Here is a 12,212-nt window from a genome sequence, read left to right on the forward strand (position 1 = left end):
CTCTCGCTCATTTTCCAAAGCTATCCTAAAAATGCATAGTTACATTCCCCAGGACACTGAGGAATTTATGGTTCCTCAGTCTCCTCATCCATTCAGAGGATATGTCATCCCCTACATTATTAAAACAAGCACAGAAGTATATTTAAAAAGAGCTAATACAAGAGGTAAGAAATCATATACATTTGTTGTGGTTATCATTTATTATTGTGTAACATTTTTTTTTCTCCCTTTTTACCAAGACTTTGTTGATTAATTGGAATAGGGTGGTTTATATCATAATATTGCTTGTCATTTCTAGTGACAGAAGCATACATACTCTTTCCACAAGACTCCATCGTTGTGCATGGCAGCAGCCATCCCTTGATTAACCAGTCTCAAAGACTATTAATGACAAATAGCACTACACCTAAGACTTCTGTGGCTAAGGTGTTTAAGTTAAATTTTAACTCTCCTTTGACTGTAATATGGTTAGATCTTACTTCATTTTTCACAGAGAAAAATGAAACTTTTTATGGTAGCAACATGAGAACAAGTGAAGACCCCACTTGTCTCTGTCTCCTAAAACCTATTTCAAATATAACATTTTCATGACTATAAACTTGGGGATACCTCTGTGCTGAGCACACAATTAGGGACTCAATAAATATCAGTTGATTTAATTCAAATTTACACCTGGAAACCGATAGAGAAGTGCTTCTTCCTGTTGGCTGTCATGAAATTACATTACGGTTGTTTGTGATAGTCCTGTAAAGTAGAGCTCTCACTTTTCCCCAGAAATAGTCAGAAAAGCAAACAACTCTCTAGATAACATGGTAAACATGAATAAAATATATTCACAGTATCCTACCTTGATGATGGATGTGCAAATCTGTCTGCTCTTAGATGTTCAAGAAAGAGAAAAAAAACCCTTGTATTTCCTTATCAAAACTGGTGAAAGTAAACAAGCAACCATGTAAATTGGAAAAAGTCTGTAAGTCTGGAATATTTTTTAAAAATATCTTTTATGTATTAGCTTGTTCTTGGTGGCAAAAGGATGGCAGTGATTATTGACTTTCCCTTGTTTAATTTCATTTTTCTTGCTGAAAGTGATAATTGACAGTTGACACAAGTGGATGAGAAAGCAACGAAAGTGCATTTTCCCCCAATTAGATGTGAAGAATATGTGCTGTTTGTGGTAAATTTCTGCCCATAAGGCTGGCTAGGATGCCAGGAGTTAGTGGGCTGCTATGGTTAATACTGGTGCACAGAAGGAATAGAAATGTGAAGACAGACCCAGTCTGTGAGAGGTGTGTTGTCAGGGCCAAGCCAGCAGCTGGCTTTGTAGACACCTCACAGAACCCTGTGAGGGGGCTTTATTTTGGTGAATTTATCACAGTAAGTGATTTGGCCCTGACTTGTCTAGGCTTGAAGCCCTGAAGCTTTAGTCAGCTCAAGAAATGGATGCATTTCTCAGTGATGGTTTCATGTAAACCACGTTTACAAGGTTGATGTCCAAAATTTAGTGCCAATTTATTAATTTTTAATGAGAAGTACAGTTGTCACACTAGTCAGGAAACCGTAGTCTGTGATCGGTCCATTCTCTTTCTGTAGATAATTGAACATGAGATGTAAAATTATAACCTGAAACTTACTTGATGAATGTGAAATCAGAACTAAGGGAATTGGTTAGATAAACATTTCTTAACTGTTAATGCATTCAGAACACAGTCAACTTAACTGACCTGAGAGCTTTTCTTCTCTCTTTTATATCTCTTGTTATCAGTCATTGTGTCCTAAGCTTAACCATTTAAGGTTCATATTCCCTCATTTCCCAGTCTCAGGGAAAAACTGTAATCCTTCATGTACTGACTTCAGGGGAATTTTACTTTAAACTTTTACTGTAACTGGTTATCATTTATAAAGTATAAATTAAGATTACAAGTGCAGTTTTTAAAATGTGTATATGGGCAGCACATAGAAATCACAAGTATTCTCAGAATACCTGAGAGTTCAACAAAGTTGAGTAATACTGAGAAAATGAGTTGACTGTTATCCACTGTTAAAGAAAGCTAGGAAGGGATTTGTCCAATTGCAGACTAGAGGAGAAACAGCAGATCTGAAGGACAGAAAAATTCTGGTTTCTAAAGAAGTATCCTGTGGTGAGAATACCTTGTCAAGCCTTTTTTATGACCTGGACAAAATAGCCATTACACCGTCCATGTAACTCTCCTTGGAGTCTACCTCCCCACCCCCCACCCTGCCATATACATTATTTTGGCCTCAAAACTGTTAAGAAAGTCATATTTAATATGCAGTTTCAAACCTTTTACCCCACACTCACCTTAATTTTCCCTTACCTGTTCAGTAAGGTCTGGTATGAAGACAAAGAAAGTAAAGGAAAGAACTTGAGGATTGCTCAATGTCCATTTCCACATTTCCCATCCCTGGATTCAGAGATTCTTGTGGGACAGAATCCCCTGAAGAGGCCTGTAGTCTAGGCCATCACTAGCACTTGGGTACACAAATATCTTTTTTTTTTTTTTTTTTTTTTTTGCGGTACGCGAGCCTCTCACTGTTGTGGCCTCTCCCGTTGCGGAGCACAGGCTCCGGACGCGCAGGCTCAGCGGCCATGGCTCACGGGCCCAGCTGCTTCGCGGCATGTGGGATCTTCCCGGACCGGGGCACGAACCCATGTCTCCTGCATCAGCAGGCGGACTCTCAACCACTGCGCCACCAGGGAAGCCCCACAAGTATCATTTTGAGGGGTGATCTAGAATAGACCTAAACCCAATAGTTCATTTGTATTACAAACAAAAACAATGTCCATTCCTTCCATTTCAAAAAGCACATTTTGAAAGGATTTTGTCCTTTTGTCCTGACTTTGCTGGTTCCCAGACCACTGTGTTTTTGTAAATGGGATTTCCTAAAGATGTTCAAGGTAAAACGGTTGATTAAAGAGGAGACTCTGTTTGAGGGGAGGCAACGATGGTCCAGTTGGAAGGAGAATTCTTGCCTCAGGTAGGGAGGAGGGAATGAGCTTATATTTCTGCGAAGAGAAGCAAGAAGGAGGGAACCTGTTTGTTGGGAGAGAAAGTTTTCCAAAAGCAGTGGGAAGGGCACATATTTTGAAGTCACACAGCCTTACGTTTGAATCCTGTCTTATCCCTTACCAATAGACTAATGGTGGACAAGTTACCCAGCTTTTCTGGTTTAGTCTCATCAGTATAATGAAGGAAGAAGACATCTAGGTTACAGAATTTATTATGACATCAAATGAGACCACATGAACAAAGTGCCTAGACCACTGTGGTGTTCAAATGCTAGTTTCCTTCTTCTTCTTAACCCATGATGTTTAATTGTAACCAAGTAAAAAAAGAGGACTTCTGGGATAATAACCTTTTCATTCTAGTTGATTGAAAGTTTCTCTTCCCTTAATGTGATTGCCCTGGTAAAACCTAAAGAAGAGCTCTTTCACGCCTTGTCTGCAGACATCCCTGCTGGCAATCTCTTTCCCTGATTCGCTTAGTGTACTTACCCTCGCTATGATCACCCATAAGAGAGGAGATTGGTTCAATTTGGCAATGAGGAGGATATTTCACTGTCCCTCAGTGGCAGTAATGACCCTTCTGTCCTTGGCGAGAGAGATAATAGGGGCTACTGAGTTGTTTGAAAGTTTCATCTATATAGTTTTGTCCTTTTCCACTTTGGCCCATTTGATCTAAAGCTTCTTCTTTTTTTCTTTCTTTTTTAATACTTGATGACATCCAAGGCTGGGGTCTGGAGGTGGTTCATTTCATATATTGTTATATTCTCATTTGTTTTTTGGATCTTTCAAGTTGGGTCCAGTTATCATAGCTTTTTCATTTTTTTTTAAGAATTAAGCAACTTGTGGACCCTTTGGTTCTTAGACTTCTTCACCTTCTGTGTGTACTCTAAACACCATAAATACAGTATTATAGTGAATCAACATTTTAACCAAGGAGAACCAACTCTAATCTCACTAAAATTGTTATTCAAATGTGAGAGCCAACACTATGATTACCTGTGGGCCCAAGGCATGAAATGAGAATAGGAAAACAAGAGTATAAAATAAGGCAGATTGTTTTCCAACAGGAGTATAGACATATAATTAAAATGGTTTTCAACTTGCAGACACAGCCTAGATTTGACTATATCCGGGTTGGCAAGGGACACAATGAATGCCTTGTTTCTTTGACTAACAATGAAAACATTTCATTAAAAAAGTACATTTTCAACAGTGATGTCCTAGACTGCAAATCCAATCACCTAAACAGAAGATATTTGGACAGAATATGGTTACTAGGTACCTATAAAGAAATCTAATTTGGAAAATGCTGATTACTTGATTTTCTGCAGTTACTAAGGAGACCTCAAAGAATATATGTTTGTAGTTGAATTTAAGTTGCAGAAAATTCTGGTAAAGTTTTTCAAGTTGTTTTTAATACATTGAGTGAATCAGAGGTAAGAAATGTTCTAAATCAATAACCAGCGTTCGAATGCGACTTTTATATAATTTCTCAAGAGGAGTTCTAGGAGACCCAAGGCATTGTAACTTCTAGTCAAGCCCAGACAACTTGCCATCTTGTTCTCTTAAGAGACGGCTGAACACATGGGAATGACAAAAGGCTACCCGCTTGGGAGTCTATTGATTTTCACATGTTATTTTCCCTTCTGCTTGCCTCTCCCACTAATTTCTCACTCCCTGCTATTTCTTTCACTGCCAGCATGGCAGAGAAAAAGAAAATGTGGTTATTGGTACATATTGGTGGGTATTGTACATATTGGAACTTTGAGTAAGATTTTCTATTTCCATTTACAGTGCAAGAGTGCATACAGAGCAAGGGCATTCTTCTACAGTCCTAATGGTCTCTGGCCAGAAAATGACTGATATCCAGGTGAATTTTGAAATTGTTATTTAGAATGACCTTTAAATGTGTTGCTTTGCAGGTAATTAGAACTTAAATTAGATTCAGAAAACCAGCAAAGCGAGTTGGTAAAGGAATGAGCTCTGGAACAGAATCTTGATTCTACATCTCATTAGGTATGTAACTTTGGGTAAACTACTTAACTTCTTTGTGCCTTAGTTTCTTCATTTGTATAATGAGACTAATCCTAGTATCTACCAGGTAGGTTTGTTGTGGATCAAATATATTGATATATAAAGCATTTAGAACATGCTTGGATCATGATAAATACAGTTTAAGTGCTTGCTATCACAGGTCCACAGTCCCTTATTTGCAATTCTAAAATTGAAAACCTGAAAAAAATTGGCACATATTGTAGCAAACTCATTAAGTGGTTAAGATCTGACTGAAAATTATCTGTGGCAATTTATAGCCTCACTTTACCCCACTTTGTGTAAATACAGTTGTCCCTTGGTATCTGCAGGGTATTTGTTTCAGGCCCCCCTGCAGATACCAAAATTCCTAGATGCTTAAGTCTCTAATATAAAATGGTGTTGTACTTGCATATAACCTACACATATCCTCCCATATACTTAAAATCATCTCTAGATTACTTATAGTACCTAACACAATGTAAATGCTATGTAAATAGTTACCAGCCTCTGGCAAATTCAAGTTTTTTTTGGAACTTTCTGGAATTTTCTTTTTTTACAAATATTTTTAGTCCGTGGTTAGTTGAATCCCCAGATGCAGAACCCGTGTATATGGAGGGCCTATGTATTAATGAATCATTAATTAATGATTCTTTATTAATACATATTAATTATGTATTAAAGTCATGACATAGTCATGACTTTCTTAAATCCAAGACATTCTGAATTCCAAAAGACATCTCGTCCCAAGGGTTTTGCAGTGGGATAGTGGATCTGTGTTGCTACTATTTCAAGTGATAGGATAGTAGATCCAATCTTGTTTTATATTTGTTGGAAACAAAACAAATGATTTGAAAATGTGGGAGCTCTCTTTTTTTAAAAATTTTATTTTATTGAAGTATAGTTGATTTACAATGTTGTGTTAATATCTGCTGTACAGCAAGGTGATTCAGTTATACATACATACACATTCTTTTTCATATTCTTTTCCATTATGGTTTATCACAGGATATTGAATATAGTTCCCTGTGCTATACAGTAGGACCTTGTTGTTTATCCATTCTATATATAATAGTTTGCATCTGCTAACCCCAAACTCTCAATCCATCTCTCCCCCACCTCCCTCCCCCTTGGCAACCACAAGTCTGTCCTCTATGTCTGTGAGTCTGTTTCTGTTTCATAGGTAAGTTCATTTGTGTTGTATTTTAGATTGAAAATGTGGAAGTTTTCATAACAAGATAGAGTTACATAACACATAACACAGTGATCCACCAAGATTGGGGAATGGATGTTCTGGTTAATCAGATGTTCTGATTAGTACAGAGTTGACATACATATATATATATATATATATATATATATATATATATATATATATACACACACATGGATTACAAATTTTTAAAGAGTTTGTATTAGGTATTGTCAACCCCAAAACTTCCTTCAGTAAGTGCAGCCTATATTTATTGAGTACTTTCTTTGTCCCAAATACCGTGCTAAACAATTTACATGAATTTTTATTTAATCTTCTCAACAGCCCTATAAAGCAAGTTTGATCACCATCTCACTTTAAACATAAATTAAGAGGTCACCTAGGTGGTTGGTGAGACTCTAACCTAAGTCTTGGCACTCTAAAATCTGTGCCCTTATCTATGAATTGATTACTCTTTGATGATTCAAAATTTGTGACCCATGACATTATTGTGTTCCAAAGGCATCGTTAGGAACACATAATAATAATAATAGCATTTATTATGCCTTTACTACATCCAGTTGTGCTAAAAGTAGAATCATAACTCAGCTGTGAACAAGTGCCAGTTAAAAGGGTCGATTCAAAACATCTCAACAAACTGTTTCACTATATTTATTCAGTCATTAGATTCATTACTCAATGGTTTATCATTCAGGATGAAAGATGAATAAAACACAGGTCTTGCTTTTTTTTTTTTTTTTTTGGTGGTACGTGGGCCTCTCGCCGTTGCGGCCTCTCCCGCTGCGGAGCACAGGCTCTAGATGCGCAGGCTCAGCGACCATGGCTCATGGGCCCAGCCACTCCATGGCATGTGGGATCCTCCCGGACCGGGGCATGAACCCGCGTCCCCTGCATCGGTAGGCGGACTCCCAACCACTGCACCACCAGGGAAGCCCCAGGTCTTGCTTTTTAAGAGATTATAATCCCAGGTTAAGTGGTTGCTCTGAAGGTTAATAGATATACTTAACTTTTTATTTCAATTTAGAATTAATAATGAGCTAGTTCACATAAAATGTAGAAAACTTACAACCATAAAGGTCTGTTATTCCACAAACAATCTTTATGCAATAATTTTCATATGTGTTACATCTATATGTATTATAAATCCCACAGAAAAATTTTATAATTTTTGACCTAAACACCTAGATATATTTTAATATATATAATTTTAAAGAGATTAAGTGGGGAGATAATATTTTATATTAGCTCATGTATTTACATTTACATCCAAGTATTTTTATTCCTTCTTGAAGATCTGGGTTTTCATTTTCCTTTAGCCTGAAGAATTTTATTTAGTGTTTCAGCAGATCTGTTAGGTGACAAGTTTTCTTAGTTTTCTTTTATTTGAAAACATTATTTCACCTTCATTTTTGCAAGATGTATTTGCTGCATATGAAGTCCTGGATTGACACAGTTTTTTCTTTCAACACCCTGAAGATATTGTTTCATGAATTTCTGGCCTCCATAGTTTCAGTTGAAAAGTCTGTGATCATTTGAACCATTTTCTCCTGTGTAATTGTGTCATTTTTTTTCTGACTGCTTGCAAGATTTTATCTTTTTCTTTGATTTTCAGCAGTTAGATGATGAAGTGTCTACACATAGCTCCTTTATATTTATCATGTTCTGGGTTCACCAAGCTTCTATGTTTATGTGTTTCACCAAATTTGGGAAAATTTTGGCTATTTCTTCAAATACTTATTTTTCTTTACCACACTGAGTGTAGTTATAATAGCTGCTCTAAAGATCCTTGACTGTGTTAAAATTAAATACAAAATGGAGCCCAGACTTGAAAATTCCCTGAGCAGACAAAACCACTTAAACCACATAAGTGTAACTTAATTTAGCTTATTTTTCAAAACAAGTGAAACTTAACTTGGACTGCTTCTTGTAAATGCTTCTGATAATCATAAAAGAAACTTAAGTTGTCTTCCTAAAAATGGTATCAGATAATCACTTTTAACCAATCCCCTGCAATCTGGAAACCCCCATTATAATAATCAACCATTTTCACTTTATAAACCATCCTGTAATGTCATCCCCCTGAGCTTCATATTAGTTTTAAATCTGAAAGCTCCCAGTTCACAAACTGTTCTTATATGCACAATAAACTCTTACTAAATACTATATTTTGGTTTGGTGGTTTTAATTTTCTTATTTCTAGATTTTTGACATCTAGTAATTTCAATTTCTGGATCATCCAGGGTTGATATTTATATTGTCTTTTCTCTTGAGAATGGGTAAAATTTTCCTGTTTTTTTTTTTTTAAAAAATATATGTTTAGGAGGTAGAGCCCAAGATGGCTGCATGCACGTAGTACCCTTGTGAACCCAGCGGGGATGGTTCTTGTTATCTCCTTGAAGCCCACATCTGGCCCTCCCTCCTGTGCTTATGATGTGAGCTGTTGTAGTGGGGGAGACGAGAGCAATGGCAGGGAGCCTCACTTGGGTGGCAGGCAGGAGCCTATGGGGCCAGGTGCTGCTGGCCTGCAGAAGCTTCTCTCTGGGTGTTCCTAGATTGTTCCATGTAAGGGTCACCCTCCCTCCCCACAAAGTGGTTGATCATTGGAATGAGACAAGGGCCATATTTTGGGTATCTGACAACATCGGGATCCTGGGAAACTTTGAAAAGCACCCCAAAGAACTGATCAAGAGCCCCATATGTCTTCGAGGCTGGAAGGGGAATGAATTGCAGCATTGTATCCGAAAGAAGAGAATGGTTGGAAATCGGATGTTCATTGATGACCTGCACAACCTGAACAAACGCATCACCTATCTCTACAAACGCTTTAACCGGCATGTACAAGTACCGGTAGAAGAGAAAGCTGGGAACTGTGGAAGAGGCATATCTCTCACCCAAGAGAAGGGGAAAGTACTCTTCCTTATGAGGAAAGGGATTTGTATGCTTTCAAGAATAAAATGAGACTTCTTTGTAAAAAAAAAAAAATATATATATATATATATATTTAGAAAATTTAGATTATATCGTGGACATTGTCAGTGTTATGTTGTGGATTCTGTTATAGTCTTCCAAAAATTCTGATTTTTTTGTTCATTTTGGTAGGTAATAAACTTAGTTGGACTCAAACTTCAAACTCTGTCTCTTGTGTGGAAGCTAAAATCACAGTTAAGTTCTTTCATCTTTATCTGAATTTTTCTGACATATGTATGATTTGGGAGCCAGCTAAAGATTAAAAGTATATATTGAGATGTAATTTACAATTTTGTATAGCATAAGTGTACAGTTTGATAAATTTTAGTAAACCTAAGCATTTGTGCAACATCATCACAATTCCACTTTAGAACATTTCCATCACTCCCAAAAGTTTATTCCTGCCCATTTGTAGTTAATCTCCATTCTTACCTTTAGCCCTAGGCAACCACTGATCTGCTTTCTATCACTATAGCTTTGCCTTCTCTAGAAATTTCATATAAATGGAATCATACATTATGTAAACATTTGTGTCTGTCTTTTTCACTTAACATAATATTTATGAGGTCATTTGTGTTGTTGCAAGTTTCAGTAGTTTGTTCTTTTTTATTGCTGAATAATATTTCATCGCATGGACATACCATATTGTGTGCATCCATTCACCAGTTAATGGACATTTGTATTGTTTACAGTTTTGGGCTATTTTGAATATTGCTGCTATGGACATTCATGCACAAGTCTTTGTGTGGACATATGTTTTTTATTATTTATGGATAGATACATGGGGTGGAATTTCTGGGACATATGATAATTTTACACATCCAAGAAACTGCCAAACTGTTTTTGTCTTTTCACACTCTCTCCAACAGCATAAAAGTATTTTAGTGTCTCCACATCTTCAGTGATACTTGCTATTGTTAAATCTTTCTGATTTCAGTCATTCTAGCAGATGTAGTGGTAGCTCATTGTAGTTTAATTTGCCTTTCCCTAATGACTAATAATGTTGAACATTTTTTCATGTGCCATCAAATCTTTTACTCATTTAAAAAATTGAGTTGTATGTCCTCTTAGTCTAGAGTTTTAATTGTTCTTTATATTTTTGGGGTATGAGTCCTTTATCAGATATATGTTTTGTAAATATTTTCTCCCAGTCTGTGCTTTGTCTTTTTATTTCCTTAAACAGTGTCTTTTGAAGAATAAAGTTTAAAAGATACTGATAAAATTCAATTTATCATTTTTTTCTTATTGATTGTGCTTTGGTATCATATCAAAAAATCTTTTCCTAACCCAAGGTCACAAAGATCTTCTTCTACATGTTCTCTAAAAGTTTTATAGTTTTAAATCTTATATTTAATATTATGATCCATTTTGAGTTAATCTTTGTATGTGATGTAAGATGTGTCTAAGTTTATTTTTATTTTATTTTATTTTTTAACATCTTTATTGGAGTATAATTGCTTTACAATGTTGTGTTAGTTTCTGCTGTATAACAGAGTGAATCAGCTATATGTATACATATATCCCCATATCCCCTCCCTCTTGCGTCTCCCTCCCGCCCTCCCTATCCCACCCCTCTAGGTGGTAACAAAACACTGAGCTGATCTCCCTGTGCTATGTGGCTGCTTCCCACTAGCTATCTATTTTACATTTGGTAATGTATATATGTCCATGCCACTCTCTCACTTCGTCCCAGCTTACCCTTCCCTACACCCCATGTCCTCAAGTCCATTCTCTATGTCTGCATCTTTTAAGTTTATTTTTAACGTGGATATTTTTTCTGGTTTTTTGAAAATATTATTTCTTTCCCATCAGATTATCTTGGTGTCTTTGCCAAAAATCAGTTGGCCATAAATGTGAGTTCATTTCTGGACTGCCTGTTCTGTTCTATTAATCTGTATGTCTGTTCTTATGCCAAAATCTCATTGTCCAGATTATTGTAGCTTTATAGTATGATTTGAAATCAGGTAGTTAGTGTAACTTCTCTAGCTTTTTTCTTCTTGTTTGAAATTGTTTTAGCTACTCTAGATATTTGCATCTCTATATAAATTTTAGAATCACTTGTTAACTTTTTTGGGGGGGCACTGCGTTGGGTCTTTGTTGCTGCATGTGGGCTTTCTCTAGTTGCGGCAAGTGGGGGCTACTCTTCATTGCAGTGTGCGTGCTTCTCATTGTGGTGGCTTCTCTTGTTGCAGAGCATGGGCTCTAGGCGCATGGGCTTCAGTAGTTCCAGCACGCGGACTCAGTAGTTGTGGTGCACAGGCTTAGTTGCTCTGCAGCATGTGGGATCTTCCCGGACCGGGGATCAAACCTGTGTCCCCTGCATTGGCAGGTGGATTCTTAACCACTGCGCCACCAGGGAAGTCCCCACTTGTTAACTTTTACAAAATAAAACTACTGGGATTTTGATCGTTATTTTGTTGGTTCTGTAATTCAAACTTGAATATTAGCTCAAACTTGAATTTGTAGCTCAATTTATTATTAAATTTATTTGTAAGTATCCTATTATTTTTAATGTTATTGTGATTGAAATTGTTTTCTTAATTTTGTTTTTGGATTGTTTTGCTAGTATAGAGAAATACAATTGAGTTTGTGTATTAATCTTGTATCTTGTGACCTTGGTAAACTTGTTTATTAGTTCTAGTAATTTCTAAAACATATTCCTTAGGGTTTTCTCTATAAAAGATTGTATTGTCTGCAAATAAAGACTTACTTCTTACTTTTTGACCTGTTTGTTTATAGTTTCTTTTTCTTGCCTTGCTATGTTGGAGGTCATAGCTAGTTCAATGTTGAGTAGGAGTAATAAGAGAGGACAGGACATCCTTGTAATGTTGTTGATATTAGGAGGAAAGCTTTCAGACTGTCACCATTAAGTATGATGTTGTTAACTGTAGGCTTTTTATAGATGCCAGTTATTAGGAGGTGGAAATTCTTATCTATTGATAGTTTTTAGAGTTTTTATCATGAATGTGTGTTGGA

At 36.4% G+C, this 12,212-nt stretch overlaps 1 protein-coding gene across 1 annotated transcript; it reads left to right on the forward strand.

The window, feature by feature from the left end:
• Positions 1 to 8,732: 8,732 nt before the first annotated feature.
• On the forward strand, positions 8,733 to 9,227 carry LOC309810750 (large ribosomal subunit protein mL51-like; the record flags this gene model as incomplete). The annotated part of the gene is made up of 1 exon (XM_082632973.1): positions 8,733 to 9,227. The coding sequence occupies one exon, from the start codon at positions 8,733 to 8,735 to the stop codon at positions 9,225 to 9,227; it is 495 nt and encodes a 164-aa protein (XP_082489099.1).
• Positions 9,228 to 12,212: the final 2,985 nt, after the last annotated feature.

The sequence above is a fragment of the Mesoplodon mirus genome (genome assembly GCF_964341445.2).
Source record: "Mesoplodon mirus genome assembly, chromosome: 9".
Lineage (NCBI taxonomy): Eukaryota > Metazoa > Chordata > Mammalia > Artiodactyla > Ziphiidae > Mesoplodon > Mesoplodon mirus.